Source organism: Lissotriton vulgaris, chromosome 2_2 (assembly GCF_964263255.1).
Source record: "Lissotriton vulgaris chromosome 2_2, aLisVul1.2, whole genome shotgun sequence".
In the NCBI taxonomy this organism is placed as follows: domain Eukaryota; kingdom Metazoa; phylum Chordata; class Amphibia; order Caudata; family Salamandridae; genus Lissotriton; species Lissotriton vulgaris.
The window spans coordinates 32,625,001-32,652,892 of record NC_141688.1 but is presented as its reverse complement, the minus strand read 5'-3'; the positions used below and the strand labels follow the sequence as shown (position 1 = coordinate 32,652,892).

At 45.6% G+C, this 27,892-nt stretch overlaps 1 protein-coding gene across 1 annotated transcript in view; it reads left to right on the top strand.

Annotated features, from left to right (window-relative positions):
- The window catches only part of CELF6 (CUGBP Elav-like family member 6), a 675,122-nt gene that overhangs the window by 482,494 nt on the left and 164,736 nt on the right, over window positions 1-27,892 (top strand). The window contains exon 3 of the mRNA XM_086959242.1: window positions 21,953-22,001. Coding sequence (XP_086815368.1) covers window positions 21,953-22,001 — 49 coding nt within the window. The remainder of the gene's footprint in view (window positions 1-21,952; window positions 22,002-27,892) is intronic.

The following is a 27,892-nucleotide window of genomic DNA, read 5'->3' as shown; positions in this document are numbered from 1 at the left end:
TATTGTATAAGTAAATTTAGAAGAAGTTCTTTTACCAGCCAGGAGCACATACGATTTACCCAGGTTAACAGACAAATCTAAGGCGCCCATGAACTTAACAAATCTGTAGATCAGGATTTGTAAGCTCCGGGGTGTGCGTGCGATCAAGACCGCGTCATCTGCGTAAAGCAGAACAGGAATATGACGCGACCCCACCCTTGGGGAATCTACCTTTAAACCCAACAAAAACTGCTCCAGGTTATTGATGTAAAGGGAAAACAAAAAAGGGGCGAGAATGCAGCCTTGTCGGACTCCGCTCATGCAGGGAAAAGAGTCGGACAATCCCCCCTCCCTATTAAATCGAACCTTGGCCGAGGTATCACTGTGCAATTCCCTTAGTATGGTAATTAAACCGCTCTCGATCCCCATACTTAACATCATAACCCACAGTTTGTCCCTGATAACAGGGTCGAATGCTGCTGCCAAATCCATGAATCCCATATAAATCGATTCATCGCTGGCCAGAGTATACTCACTCTACCATACTCCATTGTTTAACACTACACTGTACAACACTCAACACCACTCCACTTTTCGACACTCCAGAGATAGAAACAATGGCACTCGGTTTATATATAAAAGAATAGTCATGACAGCCATGTGTTAGATCAAACTGTATATTCTGTTCATGTTGTTAGGTTTCAAGGCACAGAAAATTGCCTAAAGTGTTTAAGTAACCTGGATGTAATTCAATGGCCAAGAGCAATTCTTACCAATCTCTAATGGATGTACTACCATATACAGTTTGATGTATTTAAAGTACATCTTAGCAAAGGAATGCAGAGCTTTTGCTAGTAATAGATTAAGACATTTCTATATGCAGTACCACTTTTTTAAAAGGTCTCCAACTACTGACATTTTCCTTTGTGCACAATTTAGCAAACTAAATATTTCAGAGTCCTGGCCAAATCTTAATAACGTACTTGATTGCAGAAGATAACCCAGCACTGGTCTGCTAATTTCTGACTAGTAAGATATCAGTACATCACTGTGACAATCCATCAGTTTAAAAGACAATAGACTGTCTGAAACATGTCCTTGTAACCTCTCTTCTGTCTCGTCTTTGTAGCTTCACTATTCAGCAGGATAACTGAAAAGTATAAGCATTATGGAGTGAATTCAACCCTATCACAATATGCCCAACTTATCACTTGTAAAGAAGCTTGATTGTAGATGAGTTTTAAGAACACCAACAACTCTGTATAAATGTGAATCCACTGACATCTCCTGTAGAAACAATATGGTGAATATTGTGATCCTAATACTAATGCATTCCTCCTTCAGGAAATATTCAGAGTGCAAAATAGAGTTCATAATCCCAAAAATGACTTCTTGTGAAAACTAACAAAATGTGAAAATAGAGATCAAAATCCCAATGGAATTAGCAAAGTGATAAGTAGAATTTGTAATCCAAATGGATGACTCCTTAAAAAATAACGTGTCCGATTCACAAAAATAATCTGAGACAAAACCCTAACTTTACTAATTTCGGGACTCACAAAAGGCCTTTAGGAGTAGTAAAGTGAGAATTCCTAACTTGACTACTCCTAAATGCCTTTTGTGAATACCGAAAGTCTTAATGTTAGGATTTTATCTCAGATTATTTTTGCGATATGGGCCCTCTGAGAGCAAGTCTATATATCCTTATACCAATGCTGCAAGATTTCTTCTCTGATTCCAAAAATGTATTTTTGTCTACTTCTCAGCAGATTTAGTTTCAGGGATTCCAACTTCTAAACAGCGAGTACCACCTGCGGCAATCATGTATCATGATTGCCTAGCAAGGGGACTATGGACCATTTAACGATAATACTCTATTTTCCCAAAATAAAAATACCTTACAACCCCGATTGTCCACCTGTTACAACCAAAGTACTGAATAGTATTACATCATTTAGGACCCAGGGAAAATGGGGTAAGGGAAAGGACACTGGCTTGGAATGGCATTGGCAGCCATCTAGGATCATTTTAGAGCCACTGCTGGGATATCTTCAGGAGAGAGAAAGAGAAAAACAACATTATGAGACTTTGTAAATCAACAAACACTAAATATATCATACCAGTGGTATTTATAGAGTGTTTAGACAGAATATTGTAGGAACTAGCCTAGCTTCCATATCTCCATACTCACCGAACCGGACTCCTTCTGAATTTACAGGAGATTAAAGAAGGATTTAAATCCTGTATGCCTGGGCATTGTGCTAGCACAATCGTTCCTGATATTGCTTACAATACCCCCCTCACACACAGAGAACCCCTTCCCCTGCATATTATACTAGGATGCAGTGGATAATGTTAATTAAATTGAAGTACCAGTCGAGGAAAATTTACAAAAGAGACCGACTCCCAGGATCTTTCCGAGATTAAGTATGCTTCCCAGGATAAGAAATACTGGAGCTGACCAAAATGAATACATCAAGCAAGAATAGCTTCCACATCATGTTCTTGAGAGCCGTCAACAAACACTGGCAGTGGTGTTCCTTCTTAGAGACTGCAGGTTTGATATAGGACACATTGAACACACAAGTATTTTCTACCTCTTGGGTATTTCATTCTGCGCCACAGATTGTCCTACTAACCCAGGACTAGAAAAGGGACCTAGAAATCTCAAGGCAGACATAAGACAGGTGGAATTCTGGTAGATGTAGATGTTTCATATGCACCCATACTTCCCCCAACCCTTTTATTGTGGACCAATTTTACAATGACACTCAGCCTTCCTCTTATATTCTGCCTTTGACCTAAGAAGGTGAAGATATAGATGGAAAGAATTGTTGTGGGCAAACTCTGCCATGGAAATCCCAATTGCTCTACTCGTGCTGTTGCACATCAGAAAGCACCAGAATTATTGTTCTGTGGCTTGGGTATGTCTTTCTCTCTGCCCAGCAGTTTGTGGATGACAGCTGGCAGATGGAAAATGTTGAACACCCATGGCGCTATACAAATACTACATACATACTACATACAGCCTTTTCGAGCTCTCCCTGTGTGAGCACCAGGGCTGCGAGCTATTCTGAGACCAGATTCCTTCATTGCTGTATTTTAAATGTGATTGCACTCATTTTATATTTCATTTTAAATTGTGCTGAAAAATCTTCTGGGGGCATATTAATTCTACTAGATTAACTGGGAATTAGTTAGAGGCACTCTAACACCCCTCTCCACGCTATCTCACCTTTCTTTCGCCTGCCTTGCTGCTTCATTGATTGCAGGCGCCGGCGGGCGCCATCTTGGGTGTGGGCTGGGGCTGCGCTCTAGTCGCGCTGGCCTCCCACCCTCCTCACAGCCAATAAATGAGCACTAACAACAGACGGCGCAGCGGGCTGGCGCAGCGGGCGCGCGCCGAAGCCGCGCCAAAGCCAAGCCCGTCTGTGCCCGTCTGCGCCCGTCCGCGGCCGGACACGGCCTAGGGCCATAACCCCTGGTCCCCGACTGCTGTACTCATCTCTGCACCTAAGAGAGCTGAATCCTGGTAACACCCATCAGGATTGTACCCCCGCCTCTCTTACTGTTGGGAGGGACACTAGCCCCCCCCTTGTCCAGGCTGTGGCTACCAACTTCCTCATTCCCACCCTCTAGCCCATCTAGATCCTAATTATGTCTCGCCCTACGCTGCAGACAATGGTCCCCCGCATGGCTGTCGAGCTGCGCTTATCAACACGCGCTCACTCCCTTGCCACAGTTTTTACATCAAGGAGTTCATCATCGCTCATAATCTAGATCTACTGTTCGCTACTGAGACATGGGCAGATGCCGGCTCAGGTCCGGATTTTTGCGACGCTATCCCAGATGGTTATAGCGTTGCTAGACATGATAGGCCCATTGGAAGAGGTGGTGGTCTCGCTATTATCTACAAGGATAAATACCGGACAACACTCGACCCTATAAATTCTGGAAATTGTGAGTCAGCTGCCTTTGCGATTAACATTAACTCCAAGCAAGCCCTAAAGGGTATAATATTATACAGACCCCCAGGTCCTCGTAGCGCCTTTCTCTCCACTCTTTCCGACCTAAATGACAATGTTGTCGGCTCAGAAAACTACACGATACTTGGAGATTTTAATTTCCATCTGGAAGAGAAGGATAATTTTGATACTATTCAACTAACGACTGACCTCTCCAATTTAGGACTTCACCAATTAGTTATGGGCATAACACATCAAGCTGGACACACCCTTGATGGTCTGTTCACCAATGATCCTGACATCTCGGTACTGGACATTATTCCCATCACGTGGTCAGACCACAGGGCTATTATATTTCAACAAAACATACAACCCTCACATCCTTCATTTCCGAGACCCCGAACTAGGGTGGGGACGCGTGCTTGGAAAAACGCGGACATTCCTCAGTTGCTAGATTCCCTTGCCTCCTCCCTTCCTCAAGGAGGAAATTCTTCAGCATTATCAGCTACAGATTTCCAAGATTGGATCCGAAGTGCCGCCGATCTAGTGGCCCCGGAGAAACTCCCGAGACCTAACAGAGCATCGCCTTCGGCTGCCTGGTATAATGAAGATTTAAGACTTCATCGCCAACATTGTAGAAATCTAGAGAGGCGCTGGAGAAAATCTTACTGCCCCATAGCCAGACAAATTTATAAAGATGCCCTTACGATTTACAAAAAGGCAATAGTGGCCCGAAAAACGGTCTTTTTCTCGGCACAAATTGAAACCGCTGCCAACTCTGCCAGGGAGCTGTTCTCCGTTGTTACGACCCTGTCCACCCCCCCCTCTGGCCCTGGGGTAGAGCCCTCACAGACCTTTTGTAACGATTTATCCACCTTCTTCACCAAAAAGGTGGCAGATATATATGCTTCATTTGAAGGGGATACCAAAACTGAACACAGAGGTGGTAGTGTGAAAGAGGTACTTTCTCATCATAATGACGACTCTTTTTTATGTTTCTCACCTGCCTCTCTTGATGACGTTATCACTCTCATCTCATCTACTAAATCTGGTTCCCCTTTGGACCCTTGCCCCCCTTCTGTGATGCAAAAACTCACTGAGGTGATCTCACGCCCCCTCATGCAGATCTGCAACACTGCATTTCAGACAGGCCAATTTCCAAGCATATGGAAGAAGGCTGTTATAAAACCCCTTCTGAAGAAACCCTCCCTAGACCCCACAGCCGTCGTCAGCTATAGACCCATTGCCTGTCTACCCTTCGCCGCCAAAGTATGCAAATCCATTATGAACAGACAGCTTTCAGAGTTCGTTGAGACCCACCAACTTCTCGACGCCAAAGTATGCGAATCCATTATGAACAGACAGCTTTCAGAGTTCGTTGAGACCCACCAACTTCTCGACGAAAGGCCAATTTCCAAGCATATGGAAGAAGGCTGTTATAAAACCCCTTCTGAAGAAACCCTCCCTAGACCCCACAGCCGTCGTCAGCTATAGACCCATTGCCTGTCTACCCTTCGCCGCCAAAGTATGCGAATCCATTATGAACAGACAGCTTTCAGAGTTCGTTGAGACCCACCAACTTCTCGACGCCAAAGTATGCGAATCCATTATGAACAGACAGCTTTCAGAGTTCGTTGAGACCCACCAACTTCTCGACGAAAGGCCAATTTCCAAGCATATGGAAGAAGGCTGTTATAAAACCCCTTCTGAAGAAACCCTCCCTAGACCCCACAGCCGTCGTCAGCTATAGACCCATTGCCTGTCTACCCTTCGCCGCCAAAGTATGCGAATCCATTATGAACAGACAGCTTTCAGAGTTCGTTGAGACCCACCAACTTCTCGACGAAACGCAGTTTGGCTTCAGGAAAGGGCATGGGACAGAGACCGCCCTGATTAAGGCCTCTGACGAGATCATGGCAATCATGGATCAGGGGGGGGGCGGCTGTCCTCATCCTTTTGGATTTGTCAGCGGCCTTTGACAAGGTCGACCATGCCACCTTAGTCGACCGTGTCACAGCTCTGGGCATAAACGGTCCGGCCAAGGATCTCATTTCATCTTTCCTGGCAGACCGTACCCAGACTGTAAGGCTGGGAGATTTCTATTCACCCATCTCTGCACTTCCTTGTGGAGTCCCACAAGGTTCCTCGCTAAGTCCCATGTTATTTAACATTTATGTAGCGGACTTAGCGAGGGTAATCAAGGAATATGGAATACGGTTAACATCTTATGCAGATGATACCCAGCTGGTCCTGGGCATTCACAAGGACGGCTGCACAGTGGCAGCCAACTTTCAGAAAGCTATGCTTGAGGTCAGTACCTGGATGGCCTCTAATTGTCTTAGACTCAACTCGGACAAGACCGAGGTTATGACCTTTGGAAAACTCTCTCCAGAATGGTCGACTAACTGGTGGCCGGAAAAGCTCGGCCACCCACCTGTCCCAGTGGAAAAAGCCAGAAACCTGGGAGTCATTTTTGACAGCAAGATGGTCTTCGACCTGCATACAAACAAGGTTGTGTCGTCTTCATTCTTTATCCTGAAAAAGATAAAGAAGCTGCTGCCTTATCTCCCTCCCTCAGCTGGGAAGACTTTGGTTTCTACCTTAGTCTTCTCCAAAATGGATTACGGAAACGCTCTCCTTCTCCACACCCAGAAGCGAGTCATAACAAAGCTGCAATCCATTCAGAATGCGGCAGCCAGGATTCTCCTGAGCATTCCTCGCCGCAATTCTACCACTCTTGGCATTCGTCAACTCCACTGGCTGAGAGTTGAGAGCCGCATCAAATTCAAGGCCCTCTGTATTGCATATAAGGCAGTACACAACATAGGACCCAGGTTCCTGACGGAAGCCTTTCAGCCATATATTCCTAGACGGCAATTAAGATCGGTCAATACCAACCTCCTCACTGTGCCACGTACAAGAACCGCCACCTGGGGAGATAGACGTTTCTTGGTGGCCACCCCAAAACTCTGGAATCTTTTGCCACAGTCCATCAAATCTGCCCCTAACCTGATGAGCTTCCGCAGGCTCCTAAAAACTTGGTTATTTAACCAGTAAAAGGATCACTGACCCCAGTAGCTCCACAGCGCCGAGACACCCCAGGGTATTTGTTGCGCTATAAAAATTACGAAAATAAATAAATAAATAAATAAATACCCCCTACCTCTCCTATCATCATTGACTGTATTCCTGCCATTGACCCTGTACCATACTTTGATGCCTTTTCTTATTGGTTCGAACTATACAAATATCACATGCATTCGTGTTCATCAAATCTTTGAAAAATTATCAACAAATTGAGTCCTCTGTCTAGGATGATGGCATCAGGTAATCCATGAAGCTTGAAGCTCTTGCCTAAGAATATTTGAGCAAGCCTTGCCACCAAATGTAAAACTGCTCTGAGTGTAGGCTTTTTTTTACATTTCTTTATTCACATTTTGCAAATATTACGGAACATAAAAATGTAGAAAATGAAACCACTAGGGTAATGGCCTGACACTAAACAGGGAATAAACAAACAAAACTGCAGCATAGTAATGGCTCTCCCACCACCCACTTGAAAAATGGAGGTGGGCTTGTCCAGTGTCGGTATCATTCCTCCACCGAAGCGTAGGATGGAGGGCGAGGGGGATGAGGAAGGCACAAAGCAGCTGTGGGGGTAGGGAGGGACACGTGCAGAAAACATTTGAGCACCACATAATCGCACAGACATGACCACATATGCATCTGAAACAGACCAACTGCCTAATCGTGGGTCTTAGAGGGGGTGAATAGAGTGCCCATGGGTCACTCAATGGTTCTTAGTCTCAGTCAATCTTCCTACAAGTGCAAATCCTGTTATCCTTGGTCACCCATCTATTCAATAAAGTCAGTCGGCCGATGCTGGTTGGCGCGGTTACAACGATCGATCAGCTCTGAGTTTAGTTAGGTGAGACATCGGAAGAACAGCTAGAATTGCATTTCCGAAATTGATTCTGGCAACAAGTACACTGCGCGCCATTTTGAGATATTTGGCAGTGATCTTTTTTATTTTTTTTAGGCACTCTCAGTTGAAATGGGCATCTTTCGTTAGGTTGTTAGGAGATGAGTTGATTGTGAGAAGTAGAGAGCCTATTTGGGTCTAACAAGCTCAAAAAAGCTGAATTGATTTTTCTTGCTTGTGTCAAGAGATGTTGACTAGGGTTCTGTATGTAGGAAGAGGAAGTTATCTTTCAGGTTTACAGTACAGCAAGGCATCTCTCTAGGATGCCAATGTCTTGCATGTTTGACATCTTTAAGTATGTGTCATCAGCATATTTGTATAGATTGACACCAGAATCTGTCTTAATTTGTTCAAGAGAAACCATGCACATCTTAAAAAGAGTAAGACCTAAAAGTAATCTTTGGGAGCTCTGCAGTACATTTTTGCTAAATGTGAGGTGTGGTCACCTATTGTTTCTAGTTTGTACTTTAGGAAAGAGGTAAACCATTTGATTACAGTTTCTATGAAACCCATGTGATGTTCTAGAACTTAACTGATCAAACCCTGTCAAAGGCAGCCAGCAGCACAATGAAAAAACTTCATGTGTCAACTCTTTTTTTAAATTTATGAACTGCATTCAGAAGTTGTAAGATTGGTGAAATCTGCTCAGAAGCCCTATTGGTGACAGACAAGGAGACAGTCCTTTTCTAACATCAAGTTCATTTGAGTTTCTACTGTTTTTTCAATGGCCCTGTCTTGCCAGTGGAAACTGGAGACTGGTTGGAGGTTGGCTTGGAAGTTGCTCTGATATTTTATGTACCTACATTCTGTGCAGCGTATTGTCCCAGTAGAGACAATCCAATTCTATTAAGATGCTCATATCAATTACTGTTAATCTCCCCTGTACTGTGGGAGTTAACTGCATATTCCACACTAAATTGGTAACATCTAACCACCACCCTCCCTGTAACCCAGAGGCGAATGAAAGGGAGTATACTTTATTTTCTCCCCCAAAATGTTTGTATTCTCAGATACATCTGTCCTTGGTCTATACACCCATTCTTACAGTTTGCTCCACTTTGATAATACCAGCAATCCAAGCCGGCTATTGTCCAGTTATGCTAAGACTGTCAGGGACACACTTGGTCACTGGTTGATTAAGAGATCTCTTTTTCCTGAGGTATATTGTATTGTGTAATTGGAAGAATACATCTCAGATTCTTTATATAAGGGTTCTACTCAGCCCAACTAATTTGAACATTGCTGCTGTGAGGGCTTACGCTCAGCCACTCAGGGTATATGGTAAAACCTTTCCAAAAAGCAGGTTGCACCACCATTTAGAAGGGGCACATACTGTGATAATTAACAGAGGGATCCTCGTGCAGCAATCGGTACTCAAATGGCTTGTGTTAATGCACGTTTATAAGACCAATAATCTAAAATATGTTGTGAAACAAAATCTCTTGCCACTTCCGAAACAACCTTGATCCTATGACTAAAGAATGGATGTCTGGGGCGCAAGGTCTGAATCTTGAGGTCAGGGTTTCAACTTCTTATATTCTTTCTAGTGTTCACTGGTACTGTTCCACCCTGTGCACAAGTGACAGGCAGACAACCGACCTTCTGTGAGTAATTGAATATGTAGACAACTGTCCTCTCCCACCTCTGAGGCTGGGGAAGTCAAGCAGCTGACTAAAACAATAACACTGTATTGATGGTACAGCACCAGACTATCCTGGCCTACATATTGTCTGACAACAAGATTGTGTCCTCAGTATTCTTTATATAAATATCATTCCAGTTAAGAAGCAAAAGCAGCACTTGGAGATCACAATATAAACAAATACTGGCACTTGATTATAAGGGACGGCACAGAGTATTCAAAAGGTTTGAAAAGAAATGTGTGATTAGGCTTATACGCATTGATGTAAACAAACTCTTTTTTAATCTATTGTTGATACATTTGGGAAAGCTTGACATATCCCTTATGTAAAACAAATCTGTATTGCATTTTTTGTAAGCAGCACTCCTCCAATTGATACTTTAGAAATGCTGCTTTTATCAGGACAGATTGTCATTTAATACAGTGTAGCACATATGATCACTCATAATGCTGTTTCTTATAAACATCTTAGAATGTATTACATACCTGTTGGAAATGGCCCTTTTTGCAGGTTTATCCCCAAACTTTTTTTCCTGACCTGTGGTTGTTGGCAATAGGACTCTGGGCACTTTACCACTGCTGATCAGTGCTAAAGTGCATATGCTCTCTGTATAAATTGTTATTATGATTGGCTATCCATGATTGCCATATTTGTCTTATCAGTAGGTCCCTAGTAAAGTGCACTGAGTGTGCCAGGGCTGGTTATTCAAATGCTACTAGTGGGCCTGCAGCACTGATTGTGCCACCCACAGGAGTACCCCTAAAATGGTGTCTCAGGCCTGCCACCGCAGTGCCTGTGTGCAGAAGCTAACTGCCATGCTGACCTGACCAGTGTCCACGCTGGCCAGGCCTAACCCTTCCTTTTCTATACACATTGGACACTCCTATGAAAGGCCCAAGGTACCCCCCTGGGCAGGGTACAGTGTATGTGAAAGGTAGAGCATGTACTGATGTTAGGTGACATGCTCCGATAGTGAAATACTGCCAATTTCATTTTTCACTATTGAAAGGCTATCTTGCCCATAGGCTATAATGGGAAATACTGTGTATAATGTTTACCTGCATATCTTCCCATAGGAGCAAGATCGAAAATTAAAGTCTGATATCCCTGAAATCAGAATTTAATAACACATCTTTTAGGAAGGACGGTTTTTAAATCCTATGTTTGAAAACAGCACTTTTAGAAAGTGGCTGTTTTCTTGTCTGACCTTTCTGTGTGCCTTGGCCTGTTTGTAAATTGGCTGTCTGGTTTATGGGTGACAGGGGCTGGGGAGCCCCCAGGAGGCTGGATGAGTCAGCCCTAGGCTGAATAGCTGTATGTGCATCTTGAGTGGTGGGAGGGATTAGCACCTGAGCCTGAGTAGGGCTGTGCCTGCCTTCCACAATGCTGGCTCCACCTCCTGCTGGGCGGCTGACAATCCTGCCCGTCTCTCTGAAAGGAAAGAAGTAGTCAGGAAAACAACGTGCTCCAGAACTGGTTCTGACTAAGAAAAGGCCTCTCTGCCTCCAGAGAACAAAGGAAAGACTGGTATAAAAAGGGCTACCCAGACTACAAAAAAAACGTAGAACAACCTGTAATGAAGAAGGAACCTCTGCCAAGGAGAAAGCTGAAAGACTGAAGAAGATGGACTGTCCTGCTGTGGGTTTGTGGGCTGACCTGCAGTTGCTTTGCTGCCAAGGAGAGTGGAAGGACTTTGCTGTTGCTGTGTCCCCTTGCTTGAAGAGATCTCCATAGGCCCGAGGAGAGCTGGCCTCCCGTTAAGAAGTCCCTGGAACAAAAGGACTTCACCCCCAGCTTCCCCCCCAGAACTCTGCTGAGTGAGTTCTGACCTTCCTAGAGTGCTTGAGCCACTTGTGGGGCCTCTGGAAGTTGTGCCTGCTGTTTGGGGTGCTGGACAAGTAGAAAAGAAGATCTGCAATTTTCACGCATTGCTCGCTTGCGGAGCGCATCCCCGACAGTGCGAGGAAATTCCCGCCGCCAAGAAGATCGAGATCGTCGCAGCGTCTGTTGCCGCTGCAAGAACCGACGCATCATTCGCTTGCAGAAAGCATCGCCCCGGTACGGGAACATTCCTGTCGCTGTGAGTATCGTCGCAGAACCTGTCATCGCTGGGTAAGATCGCTGCACCGCTTGCTCACGGATCGCATCACGTCGCTGCGAACATCGTCGCAGAGCCTTCGCATCGAGGGGCCACGAGAGGAGAAGATCGACACTGCGCCGCGCATCGCGGCAGCACCTGAGATTGTCGCCGTCCCGAAGATCGTTGCATCGTGCCTGTGTGAGACGCTTCCTCCGGTACCTGCGCACCGGAATCCATACAAGGTATTGCATCCCTCCACATACAGACCGGATTCGTCGCAACACGCCAGCTGTGTCTAGCGTGGCTGTCGCACCGCCTCCCAAGGCTCTCAGAGTGACACATAGCTTGTTTTTCAACGCTGCAGCTTCCATTTGGAACTTTTGTTGCATATACAGGTACTTTGGGCTAAACGTGACACAAGTGTGGATTATTTTAACGCAAACCCTAGTACTGTGTATGTTGGATTTTTGTGTATGTTGGATTTTTGTTGTTTAGGTCTTGTGTAGGTTAGATAAAGATACTTTAATTTTCTAAACTGGTGTGGAGTCCATTTGTGGTGTTTTCACTGTGTTACTGTGAGTGTTGGTACAAATACTTTACACATTGCCTTTGATAAGTCTGTCTGCTTGTGCCAAGCTACCAAGGGGGTGAACAGGGGTTAGCTAAAGAGTGTATCCCCCTTACCCTGACTAGAAGCAAGGGTCCCTATTTGGACATTGTAACCTACCTCTGCCAACTAGACACCCCAGATCAAACAATACCTAAGAAAAAAATATTCAGACTCTGATTCTAAATGGGACGGTAATCATGATTTAGATAGAAACAGGAATTTAAGCTCAAATTAGGATTGAAAGTAGTAATTTGGCCAGATGAAACTGGAGAAATTTGTGTAGAAAGAAATTCACGCATTTTGAGTCAGACATCTTCGCTCTGCCCAACTTGCCCTGGCCACCATCCGAAGGTTCTGCAAGACCACGAGTGAAAGAAGAGCCTTCTCCTATCTCATTGGTACTCCCTGCCTCTACATCTCTGTTGCCTCAAATGAGGAGGGGCTGCAAGATCTGGCTCTTCAACTGAACTGCAAATCCACCTTACCCAGCACCTTGAGACACTTACGGGTGAGTAGTCGACTCTACTAGAAACCTGATTGGTTGATTAATACTACCGCCTAGAGTGGGGGAAAACACACAGTATTACTACGTAATCCCTCATTCTAAGGAGCGGAACTGGGAATATGAAGGTAATAGCACAACTGGCAATACCAGTATATGCTGAGTTTTGTGTTACCTCCCAAAATGCATTTGGCTATGAAATAAGGCCTTGCTTACCTAGGGAATGGGAAGCATAACAAGGCTACTGCATTCCCTGATAGTCCCTGGTACACGAGGCAATAAATCAGCCCTTGCGTCCCGTCAGGGGCTATGTAGGGTTCTCCCACAACAATGAACGAACCGCTCTATTCTTCTGCTGCTCTGATCCAAGAAGTATTCTTCACCACGTCCAATTGGTCCATACATCTGATTGTGTTCTGTTTGTGTGTTTCCCCCAGAGGTTGGATGTCTCTAGTTATAGTGTTGGGTGGTTTACCATAAGATTACCTCCTTCCTTGATCGCTCCTATTTTTATAGCAGTTTTCACAACTTACGGTGAAAACTCCTATAAGTAGTAATATTCGTGTGTTTTTTCAAGGTAGTAGAGATGTCTATCTGACACCTTTTCTTGGGAGGGGTATATTTGCATGTTCACCTTCCTTGCCTTTCTGCTGTGGGCCTTAACACATGTGGTTTGATACCCTATAACCTCCGCCTCCTAGAGAAACAGGTCTGCACCATATTTCTCTTTTATTAACAAGGCACCTCCATTGTGCACCTTAAACATATCCAGTTTCTCATCCTCTCTTTTACATTCCAGAGGTAACCCTGCTCTTCCTCTCTACCTTAGTAACCGCACCCAGATCTCCTTTTGTACTACTAAAGGCCTCGCTGAGGGGTCCTTAACTGGTATTCTCGCCCAGCGGGCCCAGTGAGCAGGCCAAGGAAAGATGCCAGGAGTTGGCTGGATTTGTGTTTTCAATTAGCTCTGTGTTAGGCCTCTGTCTCAGCTTTGGAGCCCGGTGGGGTTATGGGATAAAGGGTCCAAGGCAAGCTGCTAGGATGTGGTAGTATGTGTGTGTACATATGGCTCGGCGTAAGGTTTCTATCTCAGGTTTGGTAGCCTGGAGACGGGGGATGGGGTTGGTTATACCAGTAGGGGGGGGCAAGGAAAGATGCTAAGAGTGGCTGTATTTGTGCCTGCATTGGGCTCTGCGTAAGGTTTCTATCTCAGGTTTGGGAGCCTGGGGACGGGGGTGGGGTTGATTATACCAGTAGGAGGGGCAAGGAAAGATGCAAGGAGTGGCTGTATTTGTGTCTGCATTGGGCTCTTCGTAAGGTTTCTGTCTCAGCTTGGGACCCCCTTGGGGGTCATGCAAGCGAGGGGGCCAAGTCAAGATGCTTAGATCTGAGTGTATTTGCGTTTACATTGGGCTCTGCATACGGTTTCTGTTCAGCATTGCACACCAGAGGCTAGCAATACAAGTGCATTTGTATTAACTGATCCCTTTGGCGGCTTGAACGACATATGTGTAATGGGAGCCTGAGGCCTACCTATAAAGTGTAAAGTGCTTCTTCTCATGCGTAGAATTCGGTCAGACAGCTACTAACAGCAATGTTTGTCTGGTTACATAAGTTTAACTTTACGTCGTTGCCAATTAGTACAGAAGCTCAGAGATTTTAAATGAAAGTGATTTTTAACAGGATTGCTTTTGTTATGGCTGAATTGTTCTGAGAAATGGCACACTTCAGAGGTATCTGTGACTTGTAATGTTTCCTTTGAACAGATTGTAGTCTAATTGTTTAATTTTATTGCTGAGTTTTTAAAGCATAGCTTTTTATGTGAGGCTTTTACAAACGCAACCTACAATAAACAAAAAACAATTACATCTTATACTGTTCTCAGTTTGCTGCTGGGGCGTCATGCTCTTTAAATTTCCAGTTTAAGGTACGAGAGCCCAATTCATAAATGATTTATTTATCGAGTTGTAAATCAGTATTATGCTTGAGAAAAAGCATAATTGTCCTCATTCACAAAGGTGTGCATTTTTACGTGTATGTGCGTGATGTACTCAATCATGCACATTAGATACATCTTTGTCTAATTTAAACAAGAGGGCGTGCCAAATGGTATGCCAAAGGAGTGATAACAGAAATCTAAATTCTAAATGTAGTGGATATTCGCAAACAGCACTTCACAGCGCAAGCACATTTTATCAGAAATATCCGGGTTTGCAGGGAGGGGAAACAAACTGGTAGGAAAAAAAAGCAAACCAAAAGTAAAAACGTTATCATGCATCTGTTGCATTTGAAATTTCGATATATTCTTTTGAGTGGAGGAAGAGTGAAAGAAGGCAGGGGATCTAGCATGAAGTACCGGGAGAGGCATGCGGAGGATGGAGGCGTGCTCAACAGGCCCTTCCCACCAGTCGCAACTGCTGCCAATATGCAGTGTCGAGGCAAAGATAACAGGAGAATCTACCCACTGTCCTTCCAGTAATAAGGTCAGTGTGGTAACGCACTTGCGTTAGCGCACTAGTGTTCCGCTAGGCGGAACAGGAAACGCGTCACGCGAAGGGAAGGCGGCCATTTCTATTCATTGGCGCCGACCGCTTCACGGAGAGCAGCAGTGTTACCCCGGCGCTCCGTTTGTAATAAAGAATTACTCTACTTCAATGGGCGTAGCTCTTCATTTAAGATTCCATAATGGCGACGAGGGTGGGAGTAAGGTGGTCCAAAAAACTGGACTATACTGCGGCATTAGCCCACCTTCAAGGTACCTCCTTTCTTCTTCTACAAGAGAGGCACCAATATTGCAGATAAACTGGTACATGCCATTACATGGCCCGAAACGGAAAAGGGTACACAATTAGTGACCTCCAAGTGGGGTCTCCCACCTATCATCAGCCGCTTCAAGGCCCAACCTGCCTAGCATGCAATCTGACTTCCAATACCAAGGAATTTGTCGCCGTAGGGCCATACTTATCACCTCAGACACTTCTCTAACTGCCGAACCACGAACATCATCTACGCAATATGTTGCCCCTGCAATCTACTATACATCGGCCAGACAACTCAGATGGTGAAACAGCAGATTTTTCAGCACCAAAGCCGCATAACATGTAACGTTGATACAGCACCACTCTGGTTGGACACTTCAACGAAAAAAAACATTCTGAAATAGATCTCACATGGCAAGTAATTGACCGCCCAGTACTCCCTATCCGTGGTGGAAATTTACAACTTCTACTGAACAAATGCGAATGCCGCTAGATAGCCCGACAATGGACTAAACTCCCTGGACAAATGCAACACTTTCCTCACTGGACCTTAACTCTTCTAACCCTTCCTGCCTTTTTGTCTACTTCCGACCTTCATGGGGCTACATACACACATGTGTTATGCGTGCACAGCCAGGATACCATCCTCACTCTGACTGTCCATTAAACATATTGCTGGTTGATGTTTTGACAGTCATCCTACTGGATTCCTTTGCTGCCTATCCTTTGTGTCCCTGATAGCTCAATATACCAGTATGTAATAATGCGGACGTCACACAATGTATAACCGTAATTTTTTAAACAGAGAATTTCTGCCTTAAACGATTTTCCAGGTTGTCTTTGCTATCTTCATACTTGCCATGAACCATAAGTCAACTACCTTGTTTAACTTGTTTCATATTGCTTTTGTGTTTAATTCTTTTTGTCTAATTCACCTAAATGTTTACACAATTCACTGTTGTCATGCATTGTACGCGTGTACTCCAGCGTAATCCAGTCATGCTCTAAATTGCCTAACTTTTCTGATACGCTCCGTGTCATTGCCTTGTTGAGTACAGTAATTTAGCTGAATTTACCTACGTGATTCTATACAGACTAGTTCTTTAAATTGTATTTCATTTCTCTTTTCCTTTAATAATTTGGCTCCTCTGTCACTATTTGGTATACTGTGTTTTCTCTACTTCTGATGCACTGCCGCCACGAACACCCTACTTTCGGTGTTTCTTTCCATTAGATATCGCCTAGTCCCCCAGGGGTACCCAGGATTCCGCCTCGCGCCCGCTCTAGCCTTTTTTCTACAATTTTTTCTATACATAATCAGGCGCTCTAATCCCTGGCCATAGATTGACCCCTAACTCCCACGCACCGGCTACTGACACTTCACTCGTCCTCCGCACTGTAATTGACAGGATTGCTTCCTCCCCCCGCCCGACTCATCGGCTCGCTTGTGACAGTGCTTACACACGCCACCTTGTTTACCACCCCGGATTGATTCCAGTTCTGTCCACGGCCTCTCACAGGTAGCACTGGTGTTATCCGGCCACCTTTGCTGCAATTTGGACACCGTCCTGCATTTCAGCACCGTCTTGCAAACGTGCCTGCGCTTATACCTTTATCTTCCCATAGATTGGCCAGACCAGACCTTGTACTCAGATACCTCCTGGCAGGGGTGGCTCTAGGCTCATGGCGGCCCTGGGCAGGGAGCGTAGGTAGGAGGCCCCGGAAGAGGGGGCCCGGCAGGGGCAGAGCACGGAGGCCAGTGAAGAGGTGGGGGTCAGGGTGTTTGGAAGTGGAACAGAGCCAGAGGCTGCCAAATCCCTGCAAGGGGCCACCACGCAAATATGCATCCATCCTCAGAGGATTATTATATTAAGTATATATATTGGCGTGGAAGCCCCTGGGGTTCGGTGGCCCTGTGCAAGTGCACAGCTTGCACATGCCTAAGGCCGCCCCTGCCTCCTGGATCTCACCAGAACTCCTTCCTCCTGCCCTCCCCTCTTCAGTTTCCGAGATAATCCCCGACTCCCCCTCCTTGCCCGCATCAGTTACTGTCTTCCTGAGCACACCATTACCCCTCTTACATGCCTTTCCTCCTCCCCACAGTTGTTCTGTGATTGATTTCCGCGCTGCCATTACTTGCTTTATTTCTCGTAATACTCTGAAGACTATCTCTCTTCAACAGTTGGACCCTTGGCCGCCCCAATTAAATTGTTTTCCTGCGGTCCTCAGGTAACTACACCTACTCTGGGACTTATTTTACCTTCCTTCCTACAGGCTACTTATCCGCTTACACCTCTCCCCTTCTCTTCTTCTCTCCCTATACAGCACTATTGTTGAAAATAAGTGACCATATGTTCTGATGATGACCAGAAATCAATCAGGTTGAAACACCGTCGACTACCCAGCACAGAACTTTGGGGCTGTAGTGATCAATTGACTTTACCCAATTTACAACCACTTACTGTATATAATTCTCCCGTTGTAGTCTCCTTTCTCCCTCTTCTACCATTTTTTTATGATGCATCCTACTTATTTAACTGCCCTAGTTAAATGATCCCCAGTTGAGACATTGTTGCACTGTTACAACATGCAGTGGTGGGCGGCAGGCCAGTGGCAGTGGCGGGGGGATTGAAGTATTAATAAAAAAAATTAAACGTACCGGATGCTGCCCACGTCGCACCTCGGTGCTCCTCTGCTCTCCTGCTGCTCCTGGCAGTCCCTGGGACAGACTCCCCATTCAATCCAGATGCTGCTCCCATGCTATGAGAGCAGCACCGAGATTGACCTGGGTGGGCTGGTTAAACGCTCGTTCAGGCATAGGGAGTCTGCCGTTTCTCCACCGTGCTGTAGAATACAACTGGGTTGAAAAAACATAAGTGCGCAACTCAGGCTGCCGGGCTGACTGACATGCGCACTTATTAAGGGCCCACCACTCCTCCCCATCTGACAAGGCCAGACCCTTTCCTACGCACACATCGCTCAGCCAGAGCCTGAAAAACGATTTGATAATAAAATATCATTTTATTTTTCAGCTGCTGTCTTTAAGCCAGAAGGGCGATGCTTCTCCGCCATTGTGGAGGAGCCGCTGCTGCTGCCCACAATCTCAGTGTGCATCTGAGACTGTCTGGTGTTAGCGTGGCTGACTGGGCGGGCAGGAGGAGCAATCAAAGAGGATTGGTACCTGATGTAGGGGAGAAGAGCATAGGGAGGAGGTACCTCGATGCTAGGCCTCAACTGAGGTCTTCTTTGAGCCCCTCTGGCTTTAGGGATGAGTGGCAGGCAGTATGAATTGAAAGGAGGATATAAAACTGAGCACCCCCCACCCAATATATAGATAAAGGTCTTTCTTATAAACTGGCGGTGTCCTGTACACAAAGGGTCAAATTCACAAAGGCCAGTTTGTTATACATAAAGTAGTAGTACAGTTTTACTACTTAATTCCTACAAAATGCAATTAAAAAACCGACAGGTGAAAATCTCTGCTCCCCCTCTCCTATATTTTTTGTAGGGAGATTTATGGACATGTAAGTTTACTACTTAGTACTAAATTTGGGAGGGAGTTATGGGAAATGAAACATCTATTAAATAGGAGAGGTTTAGGGAGGGATAAGGAGGGGGTAGGGAGGAGTAAGGAGGGGTTTAGGGAGGGATTAGTAGCAGTTTAGGGAGGGACTCACCAATACAAATTCCCACCCACAAAAGAACAAGACGATTGCTGTTCACAAACCACACTTCTAAAGGTATTACTGCCCTAAAGGTAACACAACAGTAGAAAATATACTCCAGACCAGCCTTGGAGGAAGTCTAGCACGACATATGCCCACTAATATAAGGAATTGCAGCACAATCCCACCAAAAACAATGGGGGCAGGGACTTAATTTACCAACATAACACACCAGCTTGAAATAATGTTAAAATAATTACATTCTTTTGTCTTCCTCAGTCTATAGAATTATGCAAAATTCATAAAGAAATGCTGTAAATATGTTATTCATTTAAAAAGTAATAGTTAACTTATTAAAAAATAAATTACTTTTTTAAACTTTTAATACAAATGACTATGTATTTCACTTTATTAAACTCAACTTTTAATTAAATCTAATAATATTAACTGCCCTTGGGCGTCAGCTTACTCAGCCTTCATTGGGTCTTCGGGTTCTGCCACCTCATGTCATGCCTGCCTCAACCCGGCTATGGGGACTCAGCCGCGCACTTGAGGAGGCCATTTTCTATTCTCTGTGCATGCGGCTCCATCTGATCCAGTACAGAGAATTCTGGGTATTTTCTGTTCTTGCTACTGATTTTTATCTAAACTACATTGATGTATTGAGTACTCTAATGTATTTTGAATAATGTTTTATCAAGTTTATGGCGAAATCGTTTCTAATCCAAGATGGCCGAACCACTCCTAAATGTTATCGCTTCTGTTTGACACCATAAAGAGGGGGTCCATTTGAGTCCAGTTGTGTCACAATTGTTTCTGCTAGAGTGTTCGCTCACTGGACTCTGGATTCTCTGTCTCCTTCAGTTTCACCTGGTTGCTCTTCATATTGTTGCTTGGCCTGGTAAGCTGGAAGGTTTTTTAGGGCTCTGTTTTTCCCCTTCCCTTTAAATTATCTTCTGGAGCACTACTGGATTCCCAGTTATAATCTGGCATCTGGTATTGTTTCCTGAGATAGCAGACCGTTCCAATGAACAAAGAAGACATATAATCTGTTGCCAAGACCTGCTCTTGATACGCAGGGTTTGGAACAAATGCATAAATGTATGCTTTTGTCCTCTAACATGCATAAATGACACCAATGGAATTCAGAAAGTATTGCAAAGGAGTCAAACAGGTGCATACAGGGTCGATACTTATAAGAGATGTATGTTACTCCTGTTGGTATCAGTAGTACCCACAGTGTCTACTACAGGTTCACAGTAGCAATTCTATAGTTGCCATTGTGGTTCCTGTATCCCACAGAGATAGCAACTATGAGCCTGATGTGCACAGCCCTTTTTCAACTGCAAATCCTGTGATCCGCAAGATCACAGGGTTTGCGACCACTCAAGGGCTATATAATCAAAAGTCCTCTTAGAAGAAAAGGACGTTTGTGATTGTATCTGAATCGCAAAAAGGGACGGGCATAAAGGAGGCATCCTCGTCCTATTTCCGATTCGGAAAGGAATGTATCAATGACTTAGGAGCCCAATTGTGATTGCAAACTATACATAATTTACCGACCGCCGCCTTGAAGGGGGTGACTGATTGGCAATGCAAGGGCCCCCGCTTTGGATCCCTTCCCCTTTGGTATTCGTGTTGGCAGATTCGGGGGGAGTAGGCAGAGGTCTAGAGGAGAACCACTGCCCATATCCCACTGTGATTCAGAAAAGGGGGTGGTGATGAACAGAGTGTCTGAATTAAGCAGACCACTCTTACCCAGTCCAAAGATCAGGGCTTGATCCATCACCGTTTTTTAGCTCACTGCACCATCCCAGCTCAGAACTTGGCCATATGCAAATTAGTCTGACCCTGGCCCGGTGCATCATGGGAACAGGGCAGACCAAACACCACCCCGTTTTCTGAATCATATCCCACTGTAGCATTCTAAAACGAAAAAGTTAACAAAAAAATCACCAGTTCCTTAAAGGAATACAGTCTGCCTTTAAACATAAAAAGGTGATCCTCTTTTAAATGCAGTCATAGGGATGGTAGTCTGCTGTACCCTGCAGGCCTCCATCCCTGTGATGACGGCCAGAGACAGATTGCAACCTGGAGAATGAGAGTGAATTAGGCAGGTAGTTCTGCTACCCCCTGCAATTTGATATTTTGTGAACTAACCTATTTATACACGGGTCTGTCGCAAAATACTGTTCCATTTGCAAAAATTTGGTGCACTTATTGCAACTACTTTAAAAAAAAAATTGAATGATAGTACATCATGCCAAATGTGCGATGCGCTGTTGAACACAACTCAAGTCGACTTTTGGTTTCAAGTTGAATTCTGGCAGTGTTGGATCGCTGGCCAATGAAGACATAATTCTAAATACATCACATCAGGTCACGTTATTCTCTGCACAAGATTCCTTCCAAGGTCGACCTTGTATACAAGGCACAACTCCCTAATGGTAAGTATAAGTCCTTCGCTGGAGGGATGCCTGTTCAAAAAAGAACCATTTAGGATATCTAAGCCATGACATAAGAACATTGCTGTAAGATGCAGAACATTTTATGCCAGGGAAAGCCGGCTGATGTTCCTACCTTCACTTTACCCTCGTTCTATCCCTGGATTTAAGCTGGCGGTAGTCTGAGAAGTGTGGTATCACTTATGTGGGATTAACAGAAAAGTAGACAATTGAACAAAATATAATCTTTTCTACTGAGATACTTGTGAGATTCGAATGTTCTCTTGAGCCCTTTACTTACGTCTCTCCACTTTTCTCTGCAGATGAACCGCCCCATCCAGGTCAAGCCAGCCGACAGTGAGGGCAGAGGAGGTAAGTCTGGGCTTATTTCTCTAATGTGATCAGGTTCCCTATACATCAGCTTCCACATATGGTTGGGGTGTCATTGACTTTCTCTGCAATCGATCAGGACCACTAGTATCAATGGGATTATGCACATCCTTATGCTTCAGTCGAGTATCACATCAAGCGTGTGCCGCAGTGGAGTGTCCCAAACTTTTCTTGCTCGATAAGGAAACCCACCATGGCCGCGCTCCATTGGGGTTCTGTTTATTTTTCCCAGCGTAAGTGAAGATACCACCCAGGGCACCATGCCTATTTTATTGTAGATCACATCATGTATCTGACATGGATTTTTGTGTGTGGGTGTGTATGTGTATTTAGCTATGTATGTAGATTTAGATATACACACACATACATAGAACGTCAGATTTAGACATCTTGAGCAAACATGAAGGCTCATACATTGCCTCGAACAAACACTGCTTTGCAGTGCACTGGTAGATGGACAAAAAAACAATTGCTTGGAAAGGAACAGTATCTATTTTTTTCTGTGTTGCCTCTTGGCCTCTCCACGTTGCTCCTCCCCGACTATCTCCTCACTCAGTGCATAATCTGGAAACAAAATAATTGCCAGGGCTAATATATACCCAGGAGATCGCTGCAGCTTGGACCATCACTGCCCCTGCCAGGGCTGGCAAATGCCATTACCAACGCTAATTGCTACTCATCAAACACCAACAAATGTTACTATTCGAAACATTCTTGGTCACTCAAAGCTGCTAGAATGGCCTGGGCAGCTGGTATTATTATTCGTTTTTAATACACATTGGATTATTAAATAAACTGCTAATGTTCTTGGTCTAAAAACAGATGGACAGTGCCATCATGTGGTAGAATGTCATAAAAATGGCAGGTGTTAAAAAACAAGTGCAGTGGCAGAGTCTTTGCAAACATTGGCGCAAATTAAGCCCTAGAATCACATGGGGGCTAGAGGAGGTTTTAGGACCTGTGGGAACCAACTCCCCACTCACTAATTCACGTCACAAAAAGAAGCCCTGGGTCCGTAGTAATAGGGAGATCTATCATGCGACACGATGTGCCTTAGTGCATCAACATCAACATCCCCTTTAAGGACGGTTCACCTCACACACCAGAGGTGTCACGCTTCATCATGGGGGTACCTCATGGCGTGAGAGACCTAGTCCACACGCGGACTCACTACGAGGGAGGAGCTCAGGGATGTTTTGATTTGAGGAGGAGGGTGTACTAAAACCCTGTGAGAGCTTGGTGTGATTAAAGAAGTGCAGTGCAGTGATGTAAGTGGTTAAAACTGGCAACGGGGTTAGCTATGATACAACTTTTATTCAGCTACCCGGTGTCAGGATTAAAAACTGAATATAGCTCGTAACGCAGGTGCCAAGATTCAAGGCCTCTGTGTTCTTACAAGAACAAATTAAGCACTGTCTCACTTTACCCCTAGCTAGTGCTTAATTTGTGGAATAAAGAGTACAGTGCCCAAGCTCTGCTCAAAGGATGGCAACCGGTGCAAATAAACATCAAATACAAAGGCTGTTAGTCTTTCATCCACAAGCAGGCGCTTCCCTGTCCTTGTTCTCACTCTCGCAGGTTCCTGTTATTTACCTTTGTTACAGTTTTGGTGTTTCTCTTCCTTTGTCTTTCTATTCTCTTGCACTTGTCAATATGTAATGCGGGAAGTAAGTGCCGTCCCTCGTGGGCTCAAATATAGCACTCCCTCCCCTCCCATCTCTGCCAGGTTCCCTATCTCTAATGCTCTCGCTTGTTCTCCTATCGCTTTCTCTCTCTGTGGGCTCACTCTCTTGTTTTGGTGCTCTCCTGCTCCTTCTCTCTCTGTACATCTCATGTGTCGCTATTTCTCTGTAACTCTCTCGTCTCCATCTCTCTCTCTCTCTCTCCCTCCCTTGCTCTTTCTCTCCCATCATTTTCTCCTCTTTCATTCTCTTCCCCTTCCCATGTCATCTGTCTCTCATGCCTTCTTTTCTTCTTCTCTCTTCTCTCTCTCTTTTCTTCATACCATGTTCTTTCTTCTTAATCATTTTCTGTCCCTTCCCCTCCCCTTTCCTCTTTTCTCAATTTTTTTTTCTCAATCTTTTTCTGCACTACCCTACTTTTCCCCTCTCGTTCTCTTCTCATTTCCTCTCTTTCCAACCTGCTCCGTCGCTTCTCTCTTCTTTCTTTTGCCACCATCCTTCTCTTTCTCCTCTCTAATTCTCTCCTCCGACCCCTCTCTCCTAGCTTTTCTGCCTTATGCGTCTTTTCTCCCCAGGTAGCCCGTCTCTCCCTTTTTTTGTCGCTCTGTCACTGTTGCAGAGCCGACCTATTTTTCTAATGAGGAGCAAAGTGCTCCGCTTCCATTCGAAGGTGGCATATGGCATTAATATTGTGACTAATCAGTATTATTAAATCATGATTTTGGAAGTCACATTTTTTCAGCCAAAGTGCTTGAGGCTGGCAGTGCAATTTGCATTAACGATGTACATTCAGCCCTCATTTCCACGCAGACTCAGATTTATGTTCTGCTGCTCCTGCAGCTCTGTGATGTATACAGAGTTATCCACAGAATATACATATCACACGCTCGTGACATAAACACAACTACACTGCGGGCTTACATGAAACATGCTCCTGATGTAAATACACCTTCGCGTGGGTTATGTGTATCACAGGCTCCTGATCTGAACACAGCTCCTCAGACGGAGGGATTAAGAGAGCTGAGTGATTACTACATGATAGCTCTATAGGGGATGTGGAATGCATCAACACACTATAGAGAAAGCGGAAACATGGTCTAGGATGCTTTGAAAAAGACCCGGGTAGCAATCGGGAGAAGTGAGAAGTGGCCAGAAAGATAGTCAAATGTCTCTTAGAGAACCAGTTATACCAGCAGGCTCCATGAAACCTCTCTCTGGTGATGAGACTGGCAAGACTGCTCCAGAAGTCTCAGTGGACTGCATTTCCAAGGAATCTTTTGGGAAAAACATATAAATATTTAAGTAATGCTAACAATTGGAAGCAATGAGTGAACAATTGCAGAAAAGCGCAATGGAGGTCCTTACTGTTACCTACAGAATTTACAGAACCAGACTACTACATTTCCCAGAATAGTAAAAGCAGACTATGTAGGTAAAAAATGCTTCTTTTTTACGTTGAGGCAAAGCTATCAAAAACAAGATTCAAACACAACAGACAACGCTTTAGGAAATGTAAAAATATCCCTCCCAAAAGGACAGAGAAATATCTAAAAAACATCTAGGCCTATTGCCCCCATTAATATTAGGAATCAGATTAACGGGGGGAGGAGCTACCCCGCGAACCAAGATGGCCGCATAAGCTCCCGGCTCCGCCGACCTCCGCCGGCGGCTCGTCTATCCTGTTGTTCATCCTCTACCCACGCCCCATGCCTGGATGTATGAAGGTTACCTGATGCCAACGGTGCCGTCCCGGACTTCCTACCTTATTCAGCGACGGAGTTATGTCGTGTCCCATTTTCGGCCTACTCCTGGGATGCCGCCGGGACCTCGATTTCTGAACTGTCCGAGCGGGAACTGATGACCATCGGCTGTGGGACCGCGATTGTGGCCGGTCTTCCGGATTTGAAAAATTCTTTCCGATTTCGACTTGTGACCTCGTTGATGGATGGTGCCGGAGAAGAGACATCGTGACGTGCTGCGATCCTCCGTCACTGTGGCTGTGGGCTTGACCCTCGTTTCCCTGTCCGGGGGCTGACGGGCGGCACCCACGGCCGGTGACTGTGTTGAGCGTGCCAGCTCGGGGCGCCCCTGTTGTTGAGATCGCTAAATGTGTGCCCGGAGCCCGGCGATGTGGGCTGGAGATTGTGTCCCCCTCCGTCCTTTGGGCCCCGGGATGGAGGGGATGGATAGCGCACATTCATTGTGTTCTGTAATGGCAGCGATTGGGGCGCTCCGCTCACAATTCACTGTCACATATGTCTCCCTGGCGGCAAACTTGGATGATGTCTGCTCGCGACCGGCCACTGACGATGCAATACCTGAACAACAGTTCGTGGTCCAGTCAAGCGATTTGACCCGCCATTTTCAGGTTCCCGAGCGGCAGCCCGACTTCGCTCCTTTGGGAGTCGGCCCCACTTCTCCTTTACCCGCTACAGTGCCTGGTCTTCCCTTCACGTTTCCTATCCGATGGAGTATCGTCGCTGGAGGTTCTGATAGTCAATGCCGAGTCTCAGGGTCCTGTCGAAGGGGACTGCCATTTTTCTTCGTCCCGGCCCGTCTATATAATGGAGGCCGCCATTTTGTGTCTGGACTTTGTTCCAACTTCAGTGCCTCGGACTGCCATGGACGCTTTGTCTGTCTCTGGTCGACTGTGGCTTGGTTGACGCGTGCTCCGGAACGGATTCGCACTGGTCAGGGCTGATTCCGACTTTGAGTTGTTCTTGCTCCTCGCCACTGCTTTGGACCAGCTGAGACGCTCCCTCTGATCGCATTTGTTGTGACTTTGGCGATAGATCTCCCTGTGATGCTTGCAGGGTTGACTTCTACTTTCCTTGGATTGTTCAGTTCACTTTTGCCGGGACTGCACTGGTTACCTCACCCGGCCTGGGGTGGGGTGGGGGGGTTTCTTATTGGTGACTGTCCTCCCCGTGATAATGCCGAATGTTTGCTTTGATTGACGATGATTGTGCCTTGGGGGGGTCACTGCCGGCGGGGGATACCGGGTGCCCGGGAGTGTGTCTGTTTCTCTCCTCCTCCACTTCTTGTACTTTTTTCCCTTCTGTGGGGCAGTTCCGGTGCGACAGGCACGCTGTTAGTGGGTTAGGCCGTAGCCATTACAGGGGTGCAGGGTGGCGGGTGCGGGGAGGGGGTTGTTATTTTAGTTTGTTTTGTTCTATGGTCCCTATCGCTCTTTTCTGGCTTTGGGAGGGTTCTTCCTCTTTAGTAGGGTTGGCTGTCTCTTGGTCTTACACCTTTTTTCTTTTTCTGGCATCTCAACAAGCCTCTGTTTCTCTGTTTTTTTGGGGGGTGGGCTCTCTGGGGTGATACTTAGAAATGTTGCTTTCAGTACTATTGCTTATTGTCCAGTCTTACCGCCGCGGCTGCCTAGATTACATAGTTGCTGTAGTTATAGCCTATCTCCGACTGTAAATGGGGTACGTCCCCCTTGTCTCTTTTGTGTAGTTCTCATGTAAGGTGTGATATCCTTGTTGTTGCAGCCCCTACTCTTCTTCTAAAATTTAAAAATGAAAACCTCATATCCTGTGTTGCGAGCCTCACAGCCACGTCTGGTGTACCTTGAAATATCCTGATTGCTGATTGGCCTAAGTTTCTCTTGCTCTTATTGATTGCCTTTGCGGCCGGCCATGGTGGTTGTGGGCCTGCGCATGTATCTCCTTCTTTTTCGAATAAAGGTTTTCAAAAAAAAAAAAAAAAAAGAATCAGATTAACTATTTGACTAACCCTTATTGGATTGCACACGCCTGAGGAAGTGGAACGCTGCCGGGTACTAGGCGGAGAACGAGTCTGCCAGCAGGACAACCGAGGGTGCAGCAGCAGGAGCAGAGTCCCCACCGCCGCCGCTTTTCACCATCGACGCGGCCGCTGAGCGGGGGGACTCCAACCCCCAGGAGCCTTTGCGGGGGCACGCAGTTGTGACGCGCAAGCAGGCGCCCAGAGGCGCTTAAAACAGTAACGCCCCCTCCGCGTAGCGGGACGCGCGCGGGACCAAGCGCGGGGCTAAGCCCGGGCAAAGGGTGGGCCCTCTGTGGCCCTCAGAGGCCTGAGGAGCCTGGCCTGGGCCATACACCCTGCCCGACTGCCACCAGCCTAACGGATTTATGGACATCTAAACTGTAAGTTTGCCTACCGTTTATGTCATTTACTATTGGGAGCTATTCACGACACTGACTG